The sequence below is a fragment of the Lissotriton helveticus genome, chromosome 10, assembly GCF_964261635.1.
Source record: "Lissotriton helveticus chromosome 10, aLisHel1.1, whole genome shotgun sequence".
Lineage (NCBI taxonomy): Eukaryota > Metazoa > Chordata > Amphibia > Caudata > Salamandridae > Lissotriton > Lissotriton helveticus.
Window position 1 is genome coordinate 1,112,311,398 of NC_136071.1, and position 27,918 is coordinate 1,112,339,315.

The following is a 27,918-nucleotide window of genomic DNA, read 5'->3' on the forward strand; positions in this document are numbered from 1 at the left end:
TTATTGTACCATTTAGAGTGTTTTTAGCAGGTATTGAAGTGTGTCTTTGGTGACTTGGTAATTAGACACTTTTAAGTGCATATAAAAAAAATATTAAACTCTTTACAAGATGTTTATACCAGGTATGTTCCCGCTTGGATTGTAAGTATCATATCAAATTTTAACCTGTGTTTTACCTTGTGCTTTTATGATTTTATCATATAAAACCAAATAAAGTTATTTGACTTAACTTTAGTAAGTTTAAATTTCGGAGTAAGTGTATTACTTTTCAGGACTCACAAACTGCACTCTTGTAGTAACTCACAATTTTTAAGTAACTTGGTCAACCACTAGTACTGTAACGCACCCTCTGATAGAAAATAATGCATGCATGGACTTAAAATAAAACCCTATAAGAAATAATGTTACTTTAGATTATTATTATTTTTTTTGTTAAAATATAAATATAATTGAATTAAAAAATATAAATCAAAATGGTACATATTTATTTATTTAGTAGATAAGCACAGTTTGTGTATACCGAAAAGTAGTACATTTACTCAAAAGTGTAAACTTACTCAAATGTGCAGTTTGTGAATCTATCCCACTGAGGTTAGACGCCAGGGAGACAGTTTTTTTCTGGTGAATAAATGTTTAGGTTGCTAATTGATTTGGGAGTGAGGTACTCAAATGTTCTTTGGTTGGCGCATAATAGGGCACTGACTGAAAGTCTGCTTTAATTGGTAATACAATTAATACAAAACAAGGGCATGGATTATCAATCTACTGTTTACCGCTGTGTGGTACTGTGCAAAGGTTTACTGTGCCATTAAGGTGCCGGGCTGAAGAAACAGCATCCTCTTTGGTTCAACCCCCACACACATTGCAGCCAGGAAGGGAGGTGGCGGAGCATCAGGGGTTGGGTCAGTTAGGGTCTCACTTCTCAACAAATGCTTTCTCCTATATCAGTCGGATGGGTTCTAGTGGTGTGCAGTTTGTATGGGGGATTGGTCAACCTGGTGTCCCATGAGGAGGATATTCCTTTCACAGGACTGGGGTGAATACAGTGTCTCAAGTAGCAGGAATGCAGGACAGGGGGTGCAGGAAGCTTTTGTATGCCCACAGATTCTCTAAGAGACACACTATTCAAAAATATTCTGTATTGATGGTGCTTTCCCTAGGAATTTAACTGGGGTACTTTCATTGAGCTCATGATATTTCACTGATGTAAAAATGATATGCCACCTTTTCCCCTCCTCCCAGTCCATTAACAAGTTTTGTCCCACCCTCTTTCCTACAGGACCTGTGAAAGCCTATTTGGTCAGTAAGGAAGGAATGGAGAGGGACTGAAAGAGTAAAGTGAATAAGGAATGGCCAAATCCTTCTTCCCTTCCCGAATGAGTTAGTTCTGTCTTCCCATTTTTTACAGGGATGAAACATGACTAACAGTGGGATGTAGGCCTTATGTGACTGTCAATAGGTCAGGATGGACAAGTCAGAGCCTACCCATTCGAGGCCTTTTGCTATTCTTGCCGCATCCCTATTCCTTCCTGCCCAGTGACGTCTCCGTGGGCTACAAGAGGAGGTGGGGTGTCATTCAAAGTAACACATGGGGTGTTCAGAGTAGAAATGTCAATAGGCATGTAGAGGAAGTGCTTGGCCAGGTCTGTCCACCCCCTCTGGTCCAACTACAGCTAATTTAAGCCATGAGGCAAGGACATGAGTCAGGAAAATCAAACTGTTGGTGTACGAAAATTACAATGTTTGAGAGATGTCCCCCACTTTTAGCCCTATCTGCTTTGGTGGCTATAGAACTCTATGCACTATACAAATGCCAAACTGCAATAAAGTGCCTATGCTCCTTCTTTAAACATATCAAAATAGGCTTAAACCTGATTACAGCAATTATGTGTCCTATAAGGTCATAGTATATGGTACAGAAATGGTACCCTGGCATGGAAAGATAAATACCAGCTGCAGATTACTGATTATGTCAGGGCATCAAAATCACTGCAAAGTATCTAAGGGCGCTGAGGGGTATGCACTGCAGTGCATCTGGTATGTGGCAGTGCCACTTCTTAGTGCAAAATGCATCCATACATCAATTTTTAGTCGCGAGGGTGCATCTGATGCTAAGTAATTGCCCCAAATGCCCACTCCTTCCCGTCGCGGAATTCCACTGAATCTCATGGAATTGTAATGTAATTTTGCAGAATTCCGTAGAATACAATTCCGACAATTCAGCCCACCCTGACTTTATATATATATATCTACTAAGAAACCAAAAAGAGTGGTATCTCACTATTTCTTTTTATTGTATTACAAATGTTATTGCCATTTTAGATAAACATAGCCATGTCACTTAACAGGATCCAAAGTGGCATGTCTCACTCCAGGACGTCTCTCCCTACATCGCCTTATTCACAGAAACCTGGACGAACTCCAGCTCTGGCCCCCATCCCCGATGGTTACAAGATCCCCACAAGGACGGTGCCAACCGACCAGGATGATGAGGGTTATGAACCCGAAACCGGTCCCAGGATGCTTGTTTCTGGTCCAGGGAAGACATGGTTTGGCAGTTCGGGCTGGACTGTTCCCATGAGGCACAGGGTCAGACTGATTTGCATATGGCCATGTTGAACTGGGGTGGCGGAGTGAGCTAAAGAATGATGATAGATTAAACCCAAATCAGTTGACTGGGGGTGAGTGCTTGCAATGTTCAACACTCCGTCCATCATCCCCTTTGGTTTTGCTAACCGACCAGGACGAGGCATCGCCATCGTCCACAAAAACACCCTCCGCCTGACCACCCTCTCGGACGACCCAACGACTACCATGGAACAACTCTACTCGTGGATCCAGACCAACCCCAACACCACCTTCTGTGGCACCCTCATCTACAGACCACCTGGCCCCCATCCGCCCTTTACCAAAGCCATCATCAACTTCATCGCCCCCAGTCTCTAGCATCAACCGATTATATCATACTCGGTGACCTCAACTTCCACCTGGACAATGCCAATGACCAAAACACTGCATCCCTTCTGGAGAATTTTGCCAACAAAGGAGTCAATCAGCTAGTCACAGCACCAACCCACACAACAGGTCACGCTCGACCCAGTCTTCTCTGCCAGCAAAATCGTCACCTACAGTCACATCACCGAACTCCTCTGGACAGACCAACACTGTGTGCAGTGCACATCACCTACACCAAACCCACTGTACACCATTGCCCTCACTGCCCTCCCTCCCCCGGCCAAAGCTAGAACAAGGTCACCAAGAAACAGCTAACTGCCTCCCTCAGCACTACCACACAGCTTGCAGACGCCAACGCCAATACTCCAGCACGCAACCTCCACTGATGAATCTCCAACTGCACCGACACTCTGGCACCCCTCATGAAGGCACTTGGCAAGCAACACTTCCAGAAAGCCAACTGGCACCCACTGCCCGCCACAAACCCAGACGCACCTGCAGATGAGTAGATGGAGAAACAACAAAACTCCAGAAACCTACACAGCCTTCAAAGTTGCGGTTACCACACACCACACACCACCTCCTCCTCAAAACCACTAAGAAAACAGCCCTCCAGGACATAATAAATGCCAATGCACACAACAGTAAAGTACTCTTGGCCAGAGGTTTGTCAAGCCCAAGAGCGAGACCACGGACGTCCCAACCTCCCAAGACCTCCGCGACAAACTCTGCGCCTCTTTCATAACAAGATCAGCCTTATCTACAACAGCTTCAACACCTAAGACTCTGCCATCACATCAAGCTTGATACCATCTCACTCAACCACGCCGCACACCAACAGATCCTGCTCAACTGGACCCCCCTCATCACTGACAACACTCTCAAGACTATGAAGAGCATCCACTCCGGATCCCACCCATGTCCCCACCACATCTTCCACAGTGTAGCCACCGCCATTGCCCCCAAGCTCTGCCGCACTATCAACTACTCCATCGTGACTGAACCCTTCCCCGATGACTGGAATCACACTGAGATCAACCCTCTGCTAAAGAAACCATCACCGACCCAACAGACCTCAAGAACTTCAGACTCATCTGCAGGCTCCCTTTCCCAGCCAAGGTCATCAAGAAGGCCATCAACGTCCAACTCTCCGAGTTCATTGAACCAAACCATGTCCTAGACATCTCCCAATCCGGCTTCAGTAGCACCAAGACTGCACTCCTCGCCGCTACCAATGACATCCGCTTCTTCTTCGACTAAGGGGAAACCGCAGCCCGCATCCTCCTGGACCTCTCAGCCACCTTCAACACCATCTCCCATCGCACCCTAATCAAGCGACTACACAATGCCGGCATCTGCAACAAGGCCCTGGACTGCATCCACTCCTTCCTCACCGGATGAACACAGCGATGCAGACAAACTCCATTCCTCTCCGAACCCACAGAGATCACCTGCGGAGTCCCTCAGGCTTCCTCTCTGAGCCCCACCCTCTTCAACATCTAAATGGCCCCCCTCGCGACCATCGTCAAGAACTACAGACTCAACATCATCTCCTACACCGACAATACCCAGCTTATCCTGTCTCTTACCAACGAACCAACAACCACCATAAACAACTTCCACAGAGCAACGAAGGTTGACCCCAACTGGATAAAGAGCAGCTGCCTCAAACTGAATTCAGACAAGACCGAAGTTCTCATCTTAGGTCCCTCACCCTCAGCCTGGAATGACTCATGATGGCCCTCCACTCTGGAAACCCCACCCACACCCACAGACCACGCATGTAACCTCAGCATCATACTGGACTCCCCGCTCACAATGACCCATCAGATCAAGGCCATTGCCTCATCATGCTTCCACATGCTCCACCTGCTACGAAAGACATTCAGATGGATCCCCACCGAAACCAGAAAAACAGTCACCCACACACTCATCAGCAGCAGACTCTACTACGGCAATGCACTCTACACCATGGAGGCATCAACTCCTCACAGCCCTGGCCAATCAGTGATCTATGACAGCCTTTTGATTCAAATTGTTACCTGGAGCCCCTGCTTTGCCGGATTGTTGGCAAGCACTAAAAGAAATGTCCACATACTGGTTCCTGGAGCTTAGGAACCGGGCATTCATGGCTTACACAGGAACAAATCGGTTCTCCGCTGAGGCATTCCCTGATATAATTATCATAATTATTGATGGTTATTCCACCTGACTACTCCAGACATGACCCATTTAAGGGCTCAAGCTTGAAGGGTAATCAGCCCTTCTGCATGGCATTGTACCTATCTTATATCAGTCACCCGGTTCTCCTGAAATGGTATATTTAAATAAATTGCCACCAGTGTTCTGGTACTAACGACAGGAGCTTAAGTACCAGTAGTCCCCAGAATTCTCCGTCCTGAAGAGACATCCATATCCATAGTGGGGTTGAAACATCATCGGCAATCAATAAGGATAGTCTTGAAAGCACTAGAAAATACTCTGGTCCTTGATCTGAAACATTGAAACAGAATCAAAGACATCCTTCTTATTCCAATAACCTCTTTTTAATAGTCACTCGTTTTTATTATATGTTGGTTGTGGTCACTTCACCGGAGTCACCCAAGTCACCTTTGTTCTAATTTTTCTATAGTTCCACAATCATTATCAATATATGTTGTGTTATGTGAGCATTTGTTTTCATTAAAAGTTAACCTGTCCACTCCATGTCATAGCTTTTTGAGGATGGCTTAACTCAGAATAATTTAGTGACTTCAGTGGCGTAGCAAGGGGCTGTGGTCTGCCCCGGCGGTATGAGTTTTGGGGGCGGCGGCCTACCCCCACTCTTACCTGCGGTCATGCGGTCATGCGGACAGCCGTCGAGGGAATCACCAGCACCACCCCCGCTCTTACATGCAGCCACCGGTCGGCAAACGCAGTGACACAACATCTAACTACACCACTGAGTGACTTTGAGAGTTTATTTATTTATTTTGAAAATTTTATATAGCGCGGACAAGATCCTTGCGGATATCAGAGCGCTTTACATAGAAGGAGTACATGTGGGATAAATCAGATGAGAAAACAATACATCGTCAAACAAATAAGTCAGGAGAAGCAATCAGTACAATCAGGTAAATCATGCATAGGGTGCAATATGATCTAACGATCTGTGCATTAAAAACAAGTAGAGGTATAATACTGCAATAAAAGGCATACATTCGCTAGTTGATAATAATCTAAATAGGCCATTTCTTAGGGTGCTATATGAGCTAACGATCGGTGCATTATAAACAAGTAGAAGTATAGTACTGCAATAAAAGGCATTCACTCGTTAATTAATAGTAGTCTAAAAAGGCCATTTCTTAGGCTGCTATAGGAGCTAACTATCGGTGCATTAAAAGTGATTGGAGGTATGATACTGCAAAAGTGGCAGACATTCGCTAATTAATATTAGCCTAATGAAGGTTTCCCTAGGGTGTGTTCAAGTGGTGAGAAAGACTAGTCCAGGATGGCCGACAAAGAGAGAGAGAGAGAGAGAGACCAGTCTAAGATGGCAGCCAAAATGCAGGGATTCCAGAGTTTGGTTTCTCTTTCTACTCTGGGGATGTTGAATTAGTCCATCTTCCATGTTGATTGAGGGGGGGAGCCGAGTTCAGCTTCTATGCTGCTAGATCGTGGCTTATCTCTGTTTTGCTGCTCCCTGACCGCGTTGGTATGTAGCTTCATGGTGGGCAGGAGGGCGATTTATGGTTTCCCCCTTTATGGCCCCAGCCAGATTAGCAATGGAGAGTGAAAAAGCCCGCGAAAAATACCAGTCACATAAGGAAATCTGTGTAGAAGTCCGTGCAAAGCGTAAACAGCCTACATGAATGTTTAATATGATGGGATTGCGAGTAGTTGCCCTTCGAGTCGCCCCTGAAGCTGTTCAAACAATTTTGTGTGCTGTATTCCAGGCAGAGAGTGAAAGGACCTGCATGGGAATTTTGGTGGATAGCTCTGCGTGCAGTTACCTTAGAAATCACCACTGACGCTGCTACTCACATCAGGCTTCTCCCAAGTTGCGCAGAGGTTGCCCCCAACACACCGGTAAACAGGGCATAACGGCAGTGTGAGGGGGGAGGGGGGGAAGCCTCCCGCCCAAAAAGCTGCCCCAAACATCCAGACACTGTCACACCGGAGCCGCTCCAGATGCCCCCGTTCCGTACTCACCGAACCACTGGACGGCGGGGGAGGGGGGGGGGGGGAGGTCTCCCGTCGGATCACTGTTGAAGACACACCACAGGGCACACCGGACCGACCGCTCCGTTTTGAAACCTTCCTTGGAGGGGGGGGCGCTTGTTCACCCGCGCCGGCTCAGCCGGCGCCGACCCCTTCCTCAGCGTCACCGATCCTGTGCTGCCGAGGGTGCCCACCAATTCGTCCGTGTGTGCCTTTGAGCTTCTAGGGATGGGTCAGCGACCGAGCTCCAGTGCCCTCCTCCGCCTTGTAGCGGGGGACCACTTCCAACTCTCCGACGTCGTCAGCTGTCTGGAACAGGCTCCTGGAGTTCCAACCGAGCTCCAGTGCCTTCCTCCGCCTTGTAACGGGGGACCACTACCAACTCTCCGAAGTCATTGAGCTGTCTGGACTAGGCTCCTGTAGTTTCAGCCGCCCCTATTAATGCTCATCTCTTGTGCCGCCTTGGGTCCAGTGCAGAGGTGGTGGCAGGGTAGTCCGCGGTGTCGATCAGTCAGCGATGAGGGTGTCAGATCGAGAGTCCGCTCGGGGCATTTCAGGGGTCATTTATCAATCCAGTTACTCGATCCAGTTACTCTTTCGTTCCGTTCTTCTTTCTCCTTTCGTTCCGTCGTGCTGGTAGGTGCCAACAGGGATAATGCCCGAATGGGATCCCCAGCACTGGGAGCTCCTTACAGGAGCTCCCTACCCGGCGGCCATCTTGCTCTGACAAGAAGTCACCCATCCCCCAAATAATTTTCCACTTTCTTACAGTCGAAAATCAGTGTAAGGCTGAGGAGAGTCACACGTATTTGCACATCTAGAAAGAGCTACAATTATCTTTTTTGGGGACAAAAAGGTAGGTAATTCCATGCCTAAACTTTTGAAAGTTATTCCACTTTTTGGTGGTCTTACTACTCCCATGATTATAATTTTGGATATAAATGACTTTTGATACAAATACAATGTAATCTCTAGTTAGGCAAGATGCCTGGTGAAACCCTACAGCCTTACACTTTTCGGTCCGGTGCACGATGGATAGCTGATCGCCAAAGAGGAATTGTAAAAATTAGGGCATAAGAATGGAGAATAAAAGGAGGAATGTTCAAGGGAAAAACCTAGAAATAATTTTGAGGCTGTAAAGAGAAAACAGATCATGTTTGCACAATGCAATTTAACAAAGTGTTCTCATTTGACTATTTTATTTTGTATTTTTTGTTTCTTCTGGACTTAAAAACAACAAAGAAGGGATTAACTGAAGTACTACGTCTTGCACTGCTGTCATGAATGCCTTCTTCAAAGGCACCACTGAAAATAATGTATTATTATAGCCTTACAGCCCACTGCCAAAGGCTATACCAATTGTTAAAAGCTCTGAACCCGAGTTATAGGCCAGAGCAGCAGGAGAGGGCCTTTAACGAGAGTGAGGGTCTTTAACAATGGGTATAGCCAGAGGCAGAAGGGCTATTAGGACATTCCACCCACTGAGGGTAGCATGTTCTCAAATAAAAAGGAAAAATCAGAAAGACAAACATTGGAATGTTCGTGCTCCAGACTTATACCAGCCATTATAAGCCTGGAGCTACTCCATTATCTTCAATGGAGCTCTCAGCTCAACTTAAGCACTGTACAGCACTGCTAGTACAGTGCCTCCCTGCAAGCAGAGCATTTACCAAGGGTCTAACTGAGCACGAAAGAGGCAGTTATTAGAACCCTTCAAGGGGGCGTGTCTCATAAAATATGGCAGAGTGCAGGAGGGTTTACTGAAATGTCAGGTTTATGGTTCGAATGAGGCAATGATGACTAGTGATGTGAACATAATTTCAATTTTGCAAAGAGGGTAATGTGATTCCAATCCTCTTCTGTTTATCTAAAGTTGGATTTATTCTGCAACACCAAGAACAGGTCCTGTACAGGAGAAGGACCACCAAAGCCTGCCACTGATTGGACCTCTCATCCCAATAACAACAAAGGAATTCTAACACTGAACGTTCTAATCCACAAACAACCATGGATCTACAGACAACATCCACTTCAAGGAAGTAAAAAGTAATGACTACAATAGATCAGGAGGTTAGCGAGAATGAGATCACTGAATATTACATGAGCATTGGAACAAACCTGGAAGACCTGCTCAATGAATAGCCCAATGAACGGAGGGAGACAGATAGCCTAATGTCTTCGAAAGGAGGGGTTTGGGTTGTTTTGTAGGCTTTGCAAAATGTAGTTTACATTGGCGTAATTTGGGGGATTTTGTACTGCACTTGCTACGCAAAATTCCTGAAATTATGCTACCTCACGTAATAACACGCCCTGCAAACCAGCCACGCCCGGTAAAAACTGATCGCAAATGCACAGGAACAACAGAACGCAACTGGCTGTTGTTCTCTTGTGTTTTTTTTTGCAGTGCAGGGTAACACAACGACAGTGGCCATGAATACACATGGATACCAGTGGTTTAACTAACAACTTAAAAACTTTCTAGATGTCATCAAAAGGATGTGTTAAAAAGGAGGTAGGACACCGTAGGTTGAAGGAGCTGTAAGGAAGGGAATTCAGGGGCTTAGCTAACATTTATGCATGATGTACGGTGACTAGGCGCAGAAAGGTGTGGGGGTGTGTTGCACCCCAACACCGGCTACCCATTTGCCAAGACACCGTTTGGTATTCGTGCGCTGTACAAATTTATAGCATAACATAACATTTGTCGGGGATGAGGGGCTCATTTTCCTTATCCCCTTTAGTACCCGTGGCACCCTCGGTATGTCACTGCGGGAATCATTAGATGGTACTCAAGCAGGATTAGGGACCAGGTCAGAGAAGACCTCACATGAACCCACAGAGGAAGGATGCTCATTGGCTTAGTGGCACAGAGTCAAAAGGACCAGAAGTTGGGAGGATTGTGAGCTCCTGGGTGGCCAAGGCAGTGAAGAGAGACCAGGCGAGGGAAACATCCTTTACGACGCAACTTTTACCACACAGTGCCTTTACAACGCAGGTTTTTCAACGCAAGTCATTACAACGAATTGCGCTGGGGGGTGCTCTAGGATAGGTAATAGTTTAATTTACTATCCAACACCTTCCCTACTATCCACGGGGACTGGAGTTGGAATAGTAAATTAAACTATTCACTATCCAGCACTTCCCAACGCAAGTCGTTATAACGACTTGCGTTGAAAAACCTGCGTTGTAAAAGCATGAGTGGTAAAAGCATGCATTGTAACAACGTACATCCCCTGGCGACTTAGGGAAAAAGAACAAAAAGAGCCAGAGGGAATGTAAAGGCTTCTGAGGTAACCTAGTCATGAAGACGGCATATATTTGAAGACAAAACAAAGGAAACGTTATAGTCTAAAGCAAAAATGTAACCATTGCAGAGAAGTAATGGGGTGGAGGTAATCAGGTGTATAGGTGGATAGAAGAAAGGCACACCAAAAGAGAAGGCGGAAAAGAGAATATGAGATGATGAGATGCAAGTGGACCAAAGTGAAGAAACTGAACCGACAGCGGAGAAGTAGTCGTGGGAGAGAACAAGGGCGAGGCTAAGGTTTCGAGAACCTCGAGACGTGTGGAACAGATGAATTGCACATATTTTATAGAGGTGGTTTCTTCATGTGTAAGAGACCAGAGAAATTGGGTCAGGGAGGATTAAATATTATGTCTTGACAACGTGCAGATGGGGCCCGAGTGAGAGCCCAAAGCAGCCCTGGCAATCTTGTCAGACCAGCCTCCATACAGTGCATAGCGAGCAAGCGCAATGAGCGAGCCTGACCACTACAAGCGGGAGCAGGTGGGTTCTCCCTCCAAGATAATTTGGGGGAAAATGTTGCATTCTTCATTATATGTGCAATTCTATCAGTTTTTGAAGCAAAGTAAATGATTGCCTTACAGCGCACCAGAACAGGACAATAATTGTTGGGGCTCTTCAATGATTCACATGCTATCACCCTCCAACAGTGCCTCTCATCTCTTCTTGTCCCCTCTCTCACATGTATTTCATTTGCTTTACTGCGCCTCTCATACCAGTGTAGGGCGTCGGAGCATTTTACATCACACACACATACAGAGACAATGAATCAAATGTTTTGTAAATCAGTGTATCAAAATGTTTACATAAGACAGGGGGGACTACAAGGTGTAGGATTCACATGTTATGCATACTGGTAGGCATTTTTTAAGAGTGCTTGGTCTGGGGAAGCACAAACTCAGGAATCCGAACGTAAAACAGTGGTTAGCGTTGACTTTACTAATAAGAATTTATTTCTACCCAAATAAAACCTTTATAGCAAAATTAGGTTAATGAAAGGCTGGGTGGTGGGGTGGGTGAGACATTGAAAAACAATAATAATAAATTAAAAGCACTTACCTGCAGCAAGGCATCCTCCTCACTGGCCTTCTCGCGTCGAGGCAGGCTCCAAACGCTCAGGCCAATCCCGGGGCTGCTCTCACCATCATGAGAGCAGCGCCAGGATTGGTGGGATCGGCATCTATCAGCTCAAATGGAGAAGCACCCCCTCTGCTTATTAACCCTCTGCACTACCTTAGATGAATGCGTCAAAACACTACCACTAGACAAAACTCCTTCTCTCTCCAGCAGGTACATTAATCACCAGAGTTATCTTGGCACTTTTATTGTGGCCTGAATTTCTGGATTTGCGAAGAACTCTGAAGTGTTTTTAAAACTGCTGCACCGCTACAAAACTGGCTTTCTCACACTTCCTTCCTCCCGGGGAAACACCTGATACCTGGTATGGCTAGTCAAGCCTTGTGTTCAGGAGTACCAAAGTAAAGAAGTGAGAAGAGAAAGGGTAGACTGAGAGGGGGACAGGGGCAGGGAAGAACAGCGTTTCAGTTTTTTTAGACTGGAGATGGAGAGAACAATAAGTCTTCCAAGATCAACAGTACAGATATCATTGGAAAGAGGAACAAGAAATGAAAATAATACAACAATTGGCCAAAAATCTAAAAGAAATTAGCAATTATGGTACCAAGTGGGGTGATATCAAACAGAAAAGAAGGGGGCCAAGGGCAGACTCCTGAGCGACTACCTACCAAAGGTGCACAGGCAGAAATGACAATAGTGCAGACAAAGGTAATGCAGGGTTTTAATTGAAGGCCGGTGTCATCAAGGGCAGTAACTGAGGAATACTGAATAGGGGATTCATTCTTGCATCTGGCTGGATTCTGACCAACCACATTATTCATTCACTAGACCTTGAACCACAATGTGTCCTGTTGTCACTGGCAAGGGGTGAGGCTTTCCAAAACAACTTAATTAATGAATACATAAATAAGGACATAGGATACAGGGTAGGTGCAGATATCAAGAAAGCATTATAGACAGGAAAGCACAAAGCCAGAGATTCAGAACTATTTACCTGTTTGTATGTTTGTCTGATGGTCAATGACGCTTCATCGTCATCCTCTTCCTCCTCCACCTCTTCTATGTCCTCCTCCTCTTCCTCGTCGGTCTCCTCTTCACTAACTTCAGAACAAGATTCAAACTCATCGGCTACTTCCTCGTAGAACTCCTCTGACCGATAGGAGTCTTGTGGCACCTCTGAAAGAAAGCACGCCAGACGATGAATTAGGAGGAGGCCGTAGATCTTCCAGCTACGCAAGCCGTATCAATGCAGGGAGGTTCTGAGGATTTTCAGGGCGGGAGTAAAACAAAAATGTACCTGTTGTTTCACTGCCTATGCCTCTAAAAAATGTATTTTTCTGACATTTTTCAATAAATCTGCACAAACCATATGAGGTGTCCTAGGGCTTCATTGTCTCCTTTCCATGGAATAGAAAGTCCTGAGCGCTTAACCAGTCTGAAAGCATCAGACGTGCTTCACAATATCACAGTACATACATATGTTACTTTTGATAAGATAATTAATTCCAAAATAAATACATTGTTGCACTGGTGTTAGAGACTGCCGCCCAAACATTCTGTGCCCGTCCCATACACAACATTTATTGCACCTAAGTGTTAGGTGGCTAAAAGAATCATTCAGGCTCATAAATGGCACATCCTGGTTCACAATGAAATGTTTGACCTGCCAAAGACACTTATGAGGCAGTAAATCCGCCAGTACAGCAGTTTAGGGAGGGAAAATGGGTGTTATGAAGAATAAGGCAAGGTGGTGATGAGTGCAAAGGTGGTCCACAATCTCAATGTGTTAACTTTCTGGGTTCGCTAAAATTAGAAGGCATATTTACATATAACTCTAAAAATGTCACAATAATATGAACAGGGGCGGCTCCTAAATAAGGGCGGAGGAATGTCGCCTTACCACTTTCTCGCAGTGCGAGAAGTAGAAACATAAAATGGTATTATAAATACCATTTTATGTTTTTGCTTCTCAAACTGTGAGAAAGCAGGAGGGTTTGGTTGGGTGCGGGCGGGTGGGCGGTCCTGCTCCAGTGCAGGGGAGGAATGGCTAGCCCACTCTGAGTGCGCTGACAGTTTTGTCGGTGGCAGGGCCAGTCATACGCACTCTCCGTTTTCTCCATGTAGGCTGCATGGCCTTCCCATAGACTCCTGTGTGGTCATCGTCCCAGCCAATCACAATGCTGCCATTGCAGCTTTGTGATTGGCTTAGGGGAGGGGAGGGAGGCTGCCTGCGGCTGCTTCCTGTTGTAGATAGGATGACATAGGAACGGGCGGCGAAGGTGAGTTAACTTTTTTTTTTATTAAACCTCCCCCTCCCTCCCTATGTGACCCCCAACCTCCCCATCTGCGGGTCATTCCTGCAGTGACTGAATATGAATATGTCTCACTCTAAGCTTGCAAAGTATTAATTTACGGTAAATTTGACTGTTTCAAGTTATTTATAAACTGCACTGCTTTTCCTTTTTTACCATGAAGTGAAAATATTTTTACTGTGGAAAAACCTCTTACCCTATTTATCCTGTAATTACTGTGACTATTTGAAGATTTTTCACCCCCCATTGACACATTTACTTCATACTGCTTTGGAGTAGTTTTCAATATGTGAATGAGGTGGAGAAATCAATTAATTTTTGCTTGTCTGACTATGAGGACAAAGCAATAAACCTGTGGAGGTGTAATCTGACATTTGCTTGTGGAAGGGGAGGCTCATTTGAAGTAAAGTATTTTTATGGACACAGTTCAACTAATCTTACTGGCTGATAAAACAAAAACACCTCCCCACACCCAAACCATCGTCTCGGCTCTGGGAGCAGGTTTAACACCGCATCAGGGCCATTTACTAGCTGGGTGGCATTTGGAGGGCTAATGCAAATTAGCCTCCATGAGCTTCAGGCAGGGAAAAGTAAACTTTCTAAAAGTCTCTCTGCCTTAGTATACATTGAAACTCCTCTTTCAGCATTAAGTTGGACTTTTCATAAATATTAAAAATAGTTCTTCATTCATTTTTCTAGCTACCCCTAACCTGAGATAGCAGAATTAATATTTACTATTGCTTCCCAGTGTTTCTATATGGGCCAGTCAGAAAAAGGTTTTTGGGTTTTAGTCACTGTTAAGACATGTTTCTACTTTCTAAGGCTCTGTTATGAGTGGTTTGGTGTCCCCTACTCAAACTCTTGTTTGCACGGGCATCAGAATTAAACATTGGGCATCAGAATTAAACATTGGGTATTAATTAACGCAACCAGTAAACCCTGAGTGTGTTAAATATCTCACCCTTTGTTAAATTTTGGCAGGTCAAACCTCCCCGGATTTAACAGGGGTATTTACCGTAGCCTGAGGATTTTGATGAGGTAAACACCAATACTGGCATTTTATTCCTCAAAAGCTTGTGATTTATGAGGTGCTATAAATAGGACCTTGGTTCTAACAAACTTGCAATCAGGGTCTACATGTCCCACTTTTAAATGCCATGCACCCTGCCTTCTGCGGTACATAGAGGTGACTTATTAATAATTAAAAGCAAGGTTTCCTTGGTCAAAAAGGGTTTATTTTAATAGGTCGGACTACAGGCTTAAACTGCAGCTGCTAGACTGCAGGTGCAGACCTGGAGTCATGTTTCCCTGGTGGCCATAGTGGATGACACAGTAGTTCTGTGGTTCATAGCTGATACTTAACTTTCCATGCCATGCATGTATTTTGGGCACCATAGGCTATGGCCTTATAGGAAAGTTAAATATGCCAATTAGGAGTTAGCCAGTTTGAATACGCTTTAGGGCTCAGAGCACATTCACTGGGGCCTTGTTAGTAGTGTGGCAGGCCACACAAAAGAGGCTCTTTATCACACCTTCTAAACGACTTCTATCTATATTATGTGAACATAAATACCCCATTTATAACAGTTACAAACCAAAGCCTTAAGCACCCTGGCACTCGAAAAACCTTGCCAACAATAAACGATTCATTCGCACATAGGAGATATAAAATGGAAGTAAACTGGAACAACCGAAGAGCCCTTGATCCTGAAGTCCCTACACACAACCTGCAGACAGCACATCACATATGCCAAAGCATAGTACTGTACAGACACCATCAATGAAGCCACCAACAGAAGCAGAAGGCAGTTCAAAGCAATCAAGAACTGTGTTAACTCCCTGACTTACCTACCAATTTCTCACGCCACAGAAATGTAAAATGCCATCAAACTCTTCTTCGATGATAAAATACAGAAGATCCGACAACACATCAATGACACCAAGCCTGCTTCACCTCTTATACCAACAACTTCTCGTAGAATCCTGCAATGGTCAGCCTTCAAAGTCATCAAAGCTCTCTCTGTTACTGTTACTTACCATTGTCAATGTTTTCCTTTCTCAAAGCATCTTTCCAGAACTTCTCAAGACAGGCCAGATCCTCCCACTTCTAAAGAAACCGTCACTGAACCCAATTGCCTTGGCTGTGAGATAGGAGAGGACTTTCCTCCCATTCTGGTCTTGTACATGCGTGGAATGGTGGCCAGAGAGGTCAGCTGATCGGAGGAGAATTTTGGGTGCGTGGAAGGAGAGACGGTTGTTCAGGTATGTTGGTCCAGTGGTGTGGAGGGCCTTGTATGCGTGAATGAGGAGTTTAAAGGTTATTCCTCTTTCGATTGGGAGCCAGTGGAGGTTGCAGAGGTGTTGGGTGAATTGACTGTGACAGGAGAGGTCTAAGATCAGTCTGGCTGAAGTATTCTGGATGGTCTGGATTTTGTTGATTTCGGTGTAGAGAGCGTTGCTGTAGTCCAGTCTGCTGCTGATCAGAGCATGTGCGACAGTTTTAGTGAGCTCGGATGGGATCCATCTGAAAGTTTTTCGTAGTATTTTTTTTTTTCTGAGTGCTTTACATAGCACCAGTTGCGTTACATGAGGATACATTAATTTTTTTTTGTTAGGCACGGGTAGATTAAGTGATTCGCCCAGAATCTCAGGATGTTCAGCGTCATTGCCGAGACTCGAACCAGGTCCCCAAGATTTGAGGTCGACCGCCGTAGCCGTTAGGCCAACTCCTCTCCCCAGTATGTGGAGAGTGTTGAAGCAGGCCAAGGATACAGCGTTGATCTGGCGGTTCATTGTGAGTAATGAGTCTAATATGATTTTGAGGTTTCTCGCATTGTCCGTCAGGGTGTGGGGAACCTCTCAGCTGCATTCGACACAGTCAATCATCCCTCCCTCATATGTACCCTGGAGTGTTAAATGGAATTTACTGGCAATGTCCTTCATATGTTTTCCTCCTACCTTTGCAACCAAGAACAGTTGGTTCATATGGCACCCCCAGGTCACAAACAATCCCTATCACCTGTGGAGTCCCGTAGAGTTCCATACTGTCTCCTGTCATCTTCAACCTTTACAGGAGCCACTTGGTGTTCAACTCAGAGATAACAACATCAAGACTTACCGCTATGCAGATGATACACAACTCTATATGAAAGTTGTCCCTACCTCCAGAGACATCCATAGCCTCAAACACTGCCTGCATTTCATTCAGACCTGGTTTTCCAATGCTTACCTGAAGCTGAACCAAATCAAGACTGCATCCCTGTTATTTGTGAAGAACACCAAACAAGATACAGTGGAACTTTGGCTCAATGACAGGAATCTTCATGGATTTGAACGCCAACTTTCACTGAATCCAAGTCACTAGGACTCACCCTGGACACCAACCTCACCCACAAGGAATACATTGCCAAAAACACAAAGATGGCCTGGTACCGGCTCTCTTTTAAAGAACGTCAAACCAGTTCTTCCAGAGAGTGACTTCAGAACTGCTGTTCAATCACTTGAACCTTTGCATCTGGATGGTGGTAATGCCCTACTCTATGGCCTCCCAGAATCCACACTGGCACCACTTAGGGGCATCCTACATGCTGAACCATGCCTCATTCAGAGCCTGAAGCAATATGATCACATCCCTCCGACCCTGATGGAACTCCATTGGCTCCACTTGCCAGCCCTCACCATCTTTGAAGCCAGTTGCCTCATTTACAAATCAATCACAACCAGCGTCCCTGCTTATCTTGCAGAAAAGTTCACCATCTCTAATGGTTCCCAACACAACCACAGCCGGAGCACCATCAGATTAAAGGCTATGAAGTGTAAAGTAGAAAAGCAAGAAAAAGGGCCTTTTCCACCCAGAATCTGGGACAACATCTCTGTAGTATCAGGACCACCCTAAAACTGCTCCAAATTAAGAAAGAGTTGAAAACTCGCCTCTTTAAATAGCACTACATTGCAATGCATTATTTACCGATAACCCAGCTTCCTCCCTGATTACTATTGAGTTTATGCTTGTCTTTGGACATATATAGTGCTCCACTGCCTTTTGGTTAGGTTTGCGTCATAGAAACACCTTATAAATACATAGATACATACATTCAGACAAACAGGGGGCTAGTAGGAGTGAATGGACAGTAACCTGGGGTCACAAACAGGACTACTGGAGAAGAGAGGAAGGTGAACGCACAGTCGGAGGATTGGCTGATAATGGAAGAACAGCATATGGTCACAAACATGGGTACAGCATGACAGGAGTGGGAAAAGCATTGTGGAGGAAGCACAAGAGGAAGAGAGGCATAATGTACCAAAACACCTTTCAGTGGACTGTGGGGCAAGCATGTGGCATGAGGTCTTTTATTGTAGATGAACCGGAGCCCCGACTTACCATGGCTCCTGAGTAACTGGGCTGAGTACCACCCCTTTCAGCACTTCACTATCAGTGGCTACGTAGGTCCTGGAGAACAAGGCTCTTCAAGGGGGAGTTATTTGTGAGGCATACACAGACTAACCTACTGGATAGGTTGTGCTGCTTGCGTACATGTTAATGCATCTTAGAAGAAAGAGCAGGAATGTTAAAAGTTGCAGAACTCACCTGCATGTTGAGGAAACAAATCATGCACTAGCAGTATTCAATTTGGGCTGGTGGTTCCCAGTGCTCGGCACCCCCACTTAATTCTCAACACCAGCACTATTGACAGTCCACCACAAGGTGGTGCTATCTGTCTAATTTTGAGGTGAGCACAACAGCATTGTTTAATCATTCAAACTGTATTAAAAGAGCGTAAAACTACCACCAATGACATGATTCCTATAGTTTTGGGTGGCCTGGAATAGTCTGAATTGTCACACTTTGAGGAGGGTTGCATTGGCAGCGATGGCATGGGCAATGAGTGGTGAAAGCTGCAGTGGCCTCCTAAGAAGGGTACAGACACTCATCTTTTTAGAAATTAAGCACTGCCTAGGCTGTCTTATGTTTTAGCCCTGAACTCTAGCACCAAGACATCTTAACAAGCATTAGCCCTCTTGTAAACCATAAGATAAATTAATGCTTTCCTGTGCTCTGCCCTCTCAAAGGTTATCATCTCCTTCTCTTTCATTCCTCACTGATATTTCAATATTCTCGGTATCATTTTGAGACTTTCAGCTTATAAGCTATGGGCACAGCAATTAAAACAATAAAATAATGAAAAACAGATGACAACTTTATGCAATCAAAGACGGAATACAATAAGATCAAAAAAAGACAAATTACATTAAAAATCCAAATTTAATAAGCCACATAATATTTTGAATTATTTCCAACTTTATATTAAATCTCATTCGTCTTTCGCAAATGAGCCTAAAGGGAGTAGAACAGTGGGAAGTACTGAAAGAAAATAAGAAGAATGTGTATAATCATTCAACTGCAGGTTATATCAGCATCTGTTCAAAGGAGAAGCATATGCCACTTCTGGCTCCAAACTCTCCAGATATGCTGAGCCACTGAACAGAAGGGCAGTAGAAAAACGAAGCAGAGGGGTAGATTGTAAATCCCTCAATTTTTAGAGCTGGCCTAAAGACAACTCTAGCTGAACACACAGACAGATCGATTGATCTACCTTTTGGTTAGCTCACTTCATCCATAAGTCTGTTCAAGTGTCATTTACATTTGCTTCCGCCCACCACAGCCTACAGCATGGGGCACTGTTTCAGCCCACTTCAGCCATTGGCTCTCTTCACCGAGAGTGACAGCATTGTGTTCATGCACACCTCTGCCTAGAAAGTAGTTCACCTCATTGCCAGAACTAACAGGTCATTCTCTGTTTTCCTTTGTGCTATCATTTTATGTCATTTATTTATTTACTTATTTTAATAATGTCACTTGTTTCTTCTTTGCTTGGCAAACACCTTTCATTTTACCATTTTATACTTTTGTACTTTAAATGTTCACTGCATAAACATGCCAAAAACAAAAGACATTAAAAAGAAAAACACTGGCTAGCCAAGGCGAGACCTGTTGCCTTTGCAAAAGCTTGTTAGCTAACTGTGATTTTAGCCAGGCCTAACATCGTTTTTACTGAAGGGTATACAGAGGAGAGTGAGATTGCAAACTCTTCCAGGAGAGTGCTATCCCCTTCCTCCAGATACACCATAGGCGGTATACAGCCTTTACAACGAAACTTTTACAACGACATACCATTACAACGCAACTTTTACAACGCAAACTATTACAACGCATTGCTCTGGGGAGCGCTCTAGGATAGGGAATAGGTTAATTTACTATCCAATAACCTTCCCTACTATCCACGGGGACTGGAGTTGGAATAGTAAATTAAACTATTCACTATCCAGCGCCTAAAAGCATTATGCGTTGTAAAAGTATGCGTTGTAAAAACTGCGTTGTAAAGGCATGCGTTGTAAAAGCATGCATTGTAACGTCATACATCCACCACAGGCAGAACAGAAAAAGGTTAAATTAAAGCAAAATGTTTTCTACATTTGTTGGAATGCCTCAAATAAATATGATTTCAGCACAACACTAACTTCAAATAAAAAACTTCTGGCGAGCCACAGAACTTTAATTTTCTATCTCGAGATTTCCTTTTTTTCCCATTTCTCGTTATGTCCTTGTATGTGCAAAAACCATGAGAAGTATTCCATTATTGTAAAGAGCAACTCATGACTAATGGCCTGCGCCTTCTGTGAGCCATTACCTTTCTAATGCTCCAAGCAGCACAAGAGCTTCTCTAGGGCCCTTGTCTTTAGAGCAGGGGGCTGCTCCATCAGGCATCTCAGCCCAAGGTTCCTTCAGTGAAACATACTTCCTTCAGTTTGATTGCTTCAATGAATTGCTACAGAAGATCAGAAATAAACAGAAGAGTGACTGGATATGTTCTCGTGATTTGCAAAATAGCAAAGTTTGGCTCTTCACCTTCCTGGAATTTCTTGCAAAAATTTTGAAAGGTATTTGAAGGTCGCGAAAGTACCATACAAGTTAGGCATTTGCGTAAAAAACAGCACTTTAAAACAGCCTTCATACACAAGTTTAATTTGACATATCTTTCCCTTGGAAGTGTTGAGTCACTAGTGAGGAAAAGATATGTACCCATAGACAAAATGGCATAAATTACTGCTGCAACACTGTTTCACTGCTTCATTGCACTCTTTAAGCATGCATGTACTTGCTAAAAGTGCAGGACGGTTTCACAGTACTTGTGATAAAAGGATATAAGATGTTAGCCCAACTAAAACTTGTGTGAGAAAAACTTCCTAAAGTTGTAGAAGAAGGGAAGGTTGGGAACTTTGTGAAGAACATGAAAGCCAATAATCAGGAAGTACGTAAAACTTCACTCCTATAATTATACCTTTGAACACCCAGGTTTATGTACAGAAACTGTCAGGAGCCTTGTCTGGTCAGAACAAGGGTCTTCAACCTTTTCTGTAGTAAGAGCTACTTATGTCCAATAAAAATCATCCAGAGCTACTATTACTAGTGTCTTCGGGGGCGTGGCTTGCGCCCAACAAAGATGGCGGTGGCCCGCTAGCTCTCCCTGGAGTGACAGGAGTTTTTGGGATCACGGACGCAGCTCTGCTGCATGCCACAGGCTGTTGACTGATGTGGAGACAATGTGAAGATTGCAGGCATTCCTGGTGACTTTTGTGACCTCTCTGTGTCAATTCTGTTTATTTGTAAGTATAACGCGCTTTTCTCAGCTGCAGTGTGCGTTGTTGATACATTGATGTTTTCATCAACTCACCAGTAAGTTTTCTACCCACAACATCTTGTCTCGCTTATTTCTATAACATTTCAAAACTTTATTAGCACGAAGCCTGTCATTAGCTGCATTTCAATGCAGATTAGGAAGGCTTGCGTGGCATTGGTTATTACCTTTAATACAATTTTTGAGGAGGCTTCACTTTGCTGTAATACAAAGTTTTTTGCTCTCGTCTCCTCTTTGGCTTTTTTTCAATTATTAATAGATACGACTTACACTTCATTATACTCCCTTTTCTGCTCTTTTTAATCCTATATTGTGGTGCTTGTCAAAGACTGCTGGTACTGATGTCCAACCATACCAGGGGTATCTCCTCATCATATATCAAACATTACTAGTGATAGTGTTCTCTTCTACAGCTGTGCACACTGAATAATGAACAGACTAAAAGGATTTCAGTGTTGCTCTAGAACATTGCCATCTAAAGATACTTCATTACCCTTTTGGTCATCACAATTTGAGATGGAGGACGTAAACGCCTTGGCCTCCTCGAAGTTCCTTCTCCTCTACATCCTCAGCAAGTGTCACTCTGTCGCATGTCACAGGGAAAGCTTCAACCCAAAGACTGAAAAAAGATCCTCCTTCTCCAACAAAATCTGCTGCCTCAGTTTCCGTGGATCTTCTTTGAGAAGAGATAAGGGCACTGTGACCTTGCATAAAGGAGACCAATACAAAGCTTAAAAGTCTAGATGACAAGTGGTCCAGATTGGAAGAGAGGAGGGTTGTGGCTGAACAGCACATTTTGGACCTCACCAACTCAGTTCATACAGTCCCACATCTTCAATCCCAGATCCGCTTGCATCAAAAGCAGGTTGAAAATTTGGGAAATAGGAATCGCAGGAACAATTTACGTATTTATAGTTTGTCGGAAGGAATGGAGGGTTCTGATCCAGTTGTTTTGAAACTTTTTTCCTAAATGACTTGCCCACGTCCTCACACTTGAACATTAAATGTGCCCACAGACTTGGCTATGAGCCTCATGCAGAATCTACTTTCCCAAGACTGAGAGATGTTATACTGTATTTTCTTGAATCTGCTTTACGTTTTGATAGCTGCTTGATCTAGGAAACAGATTTTATGGAATGGTAACAACTTGCACTTCTCCCAGGACTATGCTAAGAATACAGCAGACCGGCGCAAAGATTTTATGCCCTTGAGACCTGCACTTCGCTCCCTTGGAGTCCATTTTGGTTTGTTCCATCCATGTCTGTTCAAAGTCACCTACAATTGTAAAACATACACCTATGAGGATCCTGTATATTTGTGAGCTTTTCTTCAGGAACACAAAGTGGAGTTCATGAACACCTCCAAACCTGCCAAGACTTGACATGTATTTTGTTCTTATATCGTGTGGCTTGTTCTGTATATTTGAAGCATCTTGTATGTTTATCTTACATATGATGTTACGTTATTCTTCTTACTCTGTTTAATATTAATTTTCACATTGTTAGATTATACTCACCTTGATTTTCTCTTTACAGGTTTTTGCTACCCAACAATATCTTCTGATCACCACAGTACATCTCCTACATCACCAATCTTCTCTCCTTTTGTCATCTCCCCGGAGCTTGGATGTGCCATGTTTCCATGTGGTCTCAACACCCCTGTCTTCTATGATGTTGTTTAGAGGTATGTTCTCTCCCACTTGTGTCCTTCTTTCCATGTTTGATTCTTCCACTTTTCTGTGCTTTCCAGCTTTTTTTATAACTTTATTCTCTCTGTGCTTATTTTCATTCCTTTTTGTGAGACATTTTTTCTTTTTCTTTTCCCTTATCCTTTTCTCTTTACTTTGTTGATTTCAATTTGGTTCACCATATATCTTCTACGTTCATGCTCAAATAACCTTTTTTTCACTTTTTTATTCTATTACATTGAAAATTGTATCTTGGAATGTCAAGGGACTGGGGACTGGGTTCACCAATTAAGCGTCAAATGGTCGTGTCGCATCTAGCTCATTTGAATGCTGACATTGCACTTATTCAAGAAAAGTACCTTACCAATGCTGAAGCTATAAAATTGAAGAGAGGGTGTGTGGGTACTGTCTTCTTTTCTCCCAAGCAAAGATAAGAGTGACAGGGGCTTGGGGATGTGCATTCCCTGTAGACAGCCATTGGGGGAGTTGAGGTGTATCATGCCTTTCCTGGATGAGTCAGGGCTGGGCTGAATAGAACTGGGCTGTATTCAGAGTAGGGGGAGGAGATTTCTTTCACACCTGATAGGGCCTGGTCTGCCTTGGACAATTCTGTCTCCACCTCCTGCCATGAAGCAGCACTAGAGAGGACAGAACTGGTTTTGGCTGGGCAAAGAGCTTATCTGCTACCGGAGAAGAATGGAGTTTGTGCTATAAAAAGTAGGGCCCAGACCCCAGGCTTTTAGTTTACTTCTGAAATTTAAGAGGAACCTTTGCCAAGGAGAACAGCTGGAGAAACTGATGGAGAAGTACTGCACATTTGCTGTGTGCTGTTTGGGGTTGGCCTGCAGCAGCTGTTTCTGCCACGGAGAGGATAAAGACTTTGCTGTGTGCTGTGTCTCCTGCTTGAGGAAGATCTCCAAGGGCTTGAAGTAGAGCTTGCCTCCTGTTTTGAAGCCTCAGCGATACAAATACTTCATCAGAAGTGTGGCTCAATGGTTAGAGCAGGCAGACCTTGATGCAGAGCTCTGGCCAGGGACCAGGGTTCGATTCCCGCCTCGGCGGGTCTCCGGCTCATTAAATCCCCTGACTGGATATTCTCGCCTCAGTGCCTGTTCTGATCATGGGTCCCACGCTGCAACTCTGGGCAATAGCTTGCTTAGTCTCCACGACGGCCCCAAAAGCGTTGGGGTGTCTGGCTGCACCTAGGGGGTGCCCAGGAGTGGACATTTCCCAGGAAAGCCGGGAAGGGTTCCTAAGCGGTATACGGACAGCGCCGGGACACCTCCGGTGGAGGTAGCTGTGCACTTTACAAATTCCGACATTTTTTTTACATTTTACCACCAGCTCCTCTGAATTTTCTTGCTGGGAATTCTGTGCCTGTTGCTGAATTGGGCCTCTGGAGGATGTTCCAGCTGTTGGGAGCTGGAAAAGAAACGCAACTTCAAGAAGTGTGATGCATCCACACCTGTTTCCAATGCATCACTGAAGAAACCGCTGCAGTGCCTGCCCGCGGCTCCAGAAATCACTGCAGGCCACATTGAGTGCACCGATCTTCGAATTCCGAGATCACCGCACCGATTCCGATGCAGGCCCTACTGTGCGGCTGCAAGAACAAAAGCATAGTGGGACCGCGGCTGAAGAAACAAGCGCAGCGCTGTTGCCGCCACCGCATCGAGAACCGCCACATCCCTGATCCTCACGCATGGCACCTGGGTGCCGAGTCTACAAGGGCACTGGATCTGCAGTAAGAAACCGACGCATCACCCTTCCCTGTGGCTGTTTTTGTTTCTGATTTTGACACATCCAGGGTATTTTATGGTGAAAGTGTTGCAACTATAGTTTACTATGGACAGAATTGTGTCTACCTTTTAAAAGTCATATTTTGATAACTGTATTGTGGATTTTTGTCATTTTGATCTTGTTTGGTTTAGATAACAATTGCTTATTTTTCTAAACTGATGTGGTGTCCGTTTTCACTGTATTACCATATCTGTGCACAAATGCCTTACGCACTGCCTCTGAGATAAGCCTGTCTGCTCGTGCCAAGCGACAAGGAAGAAGGGCCCCTGTTTGGACAAAGGTACAAGCCATAGCCAACGAGGGACCCCCATTTCTCACAATATCAAACAATTTGAACATTCTTATTACACCTCTAGGTCTAAGGAGTGCCTCCAAGATCTCATTAATGCCAAACTTCAATATAACAAATTCTCCAATGATGTTGCACCTTCCGTTCTTCTCTAATGCCAAGTATTATGGAGGTCAAAATAAATCTTGCAAATTATTGGCAAATTATCTCAAGATTAAAAAGAATATCAACAAAATGTTCTCTATTAAAAGAAACTCATTCTAATTTATTATATAAATATGAAGAGATCCTGCAACAATTTGTACAATTCTATAAACAAGTATACACCCCAGAACATACTTCTACCGACTGTGACATTAATTAATATCTATTTCACTCAAATAAAGCTCTTGATAAAACTACCGATTTCTTTGAATTAGAAAAAGATATTAGCTTATCCGAACTTCAGATTGCATTGTCTTCCCTTAAATCAGACAAAGTGCCAGGGTCTGATGGCTTTACCACATAATTTTTCACATATTTTTCCAAAGTACTCCTCCCTAAATTATCCCTTTTTATCAACACCTTCCTTCAGTCAGGCAAATCTTCTGTATCTTTCTCATATGCTGTCATTTGTGTTATTCCAAAGAAAGACAAAGATTTACATTAATGTAAAAGGTAACAGACAATTTCTCTTGTCAACATTGATTATAAAATATATTCTAAAACTTTAGCTCTTTGTCTGGAATCTCTTTTACCTAATTTCATCAGAAAAGAACAATCTGGATTTGTCAAAGGACGATATATAACTGAAAATACTCATTTATTTTTTTGACGTGCTTTCGAAATCTCAGCAATCCCATCACCACTTAGCAGCCTTTACCCTTGATGCAGGGAAGGCATTCGATCACGTTAGCTGGTCTTTCATTTTCCATAAATTTAAATGGTTCAGTTTTGGACCTAAAATCATTTCACTTATTTCCTTTCAATATTCCTCCCCCCAAACGGCCATTCATGCAAATGGACATACTTTCTTCTATTTCCCTCTGGGTAGGGGAGTTTACCAGGATTGTCCTCTTTCTCCTTTCCTCTTTAATTTTCTCATGAACCTTTCCTCTCTCGAAATAGTGCTATAATACAGGGTTTCTCATGGAACACTCACAAATTAAGACAGCAGTCTATGTTGACGGTATTATTTTATTCAAATCCAAACCTCATACTTCACTTCCTGCCTTGCCTTAGAAAGTTTCCTCTTATTCTCTCATCTCTGATTAGAAACATAATCACGTAAAATGTGAAATTTTACCCACAAATAAATACACTTTCAGACATAATTTTTCAGCAACTAAATTTGCTTCAAACTCAAATACTTAGAGTTATCGTTCTCCTATTCACTTAAAATCTCTGTTTCTCTGAGTCCGGAGGAGTGTAAACTAAAAGAAGTACCATGGTCATTCAACAGCATTCTTTGAATCTTTCCTGGTGGGGTCGTTTAGGCACCATTAAAATGATGATAGTGCCTGTTGTTCTCTATATCATTTCCAATATCCCTCTTTCTATTCACAATTTTTTTTAAGCAAATCAATTCCATTATTTCATCTGTCCTATGGAATGGAAAAAAATCACATCTCTCTCTAACAAAACTACAACACCTTATATGAGAGGGTGGTGTTAACTTCCCTGGTTTTCAAAATATCACCCAACCTTCTTATTAAGACAATCTGTTCATTGGATTCAAGATTCCAATAAAAACTCTCCTTTATGGTTACAATTGTCTCTCCCCCTTTTCTTTTCGTGAATTTTTGGCCTTCTCTAAAAAATCTCAAAATCTATATTCTCCCATTTTTAAACATCTTTGCTTTGTATTAAACCTGTGAACTATATGACTGTATTTATGTCCCCTCTTTCCTACTCTCCCATTTTGTACAATGTGGAGAAGTGTGGCTCAGTGGTTAGAGGCGGCAGACCCGGAAGCTGAGATCGGCCGTGGACCAGGGTTCGATTCCCCGCCTCGGCGGGTCTCGGGCTCAAAAATTCCATGGACTCGACAATTCTCGCTCCGGTGCCTACTCGACTCACGGGGTCACACTCTGCGACTCTGGGCAATAGCTTGCTTAATCTCCACTACGGCCCCTTGCGGCGGGATGCCTGGCTTTCACCTTGTGGATACCCTGCTGGGGTATCTCACAGGGGAATACCAGGACGGGTTCCCTAAGCAAGTGCCTTGATACCTTCGGGTGATACGTGCGCTATATAAGTCGCAATACAATACAATACAATACCTTCATATTGCACAAAAATTCATCCATTTACTGGGAACACTTGGAGGAAATATGGCTTCATTTGGGTCAAACAACTCTTCATTAATTACTATTTTCTTACATTTTCTCAGGCCCAAGCTCTCTTTCTTTTCCCCACATCTTTTCAGCATAAATTTCTCCTTTTGCAAACTATCATATTATATGCACTTGCCTAGTTTATCTCCATCTTGGTACACCCATCCACACCTTCTTCTATGTTAGACAATCTTTTTTATAATAAACGGGAAACTTCCTGCTGAGCTGCCAATACCACTCAAACGCTATTCTATACCTACATTTGGCTTCTATTTTCCCCAG

General features: G+C 43.8%; 1 protein-coding gene across 1 annotated transcript in view; it reads right to left on the reverse strand.

Annotated features, from left to right (window-relative positions):
- The window catches only part of NEK11 (NIMA related kinase 11), a 968,483-nt gene that overhangs the window by 171,064 nt on the left and 769,501 nt on the right, over positions 1-27,918 (reverse strand). The window contains exon 12 of the mRNA XM_078663876.1: positions 12,531-12,712. Within this exon, the coding sequence (XP_078520002.1) occupies positions 12,531-12,712 (182 nt within the window). The remainder of the gene's footprint in view (positions 1-12,530; positions 12,713-27,918) is intronic.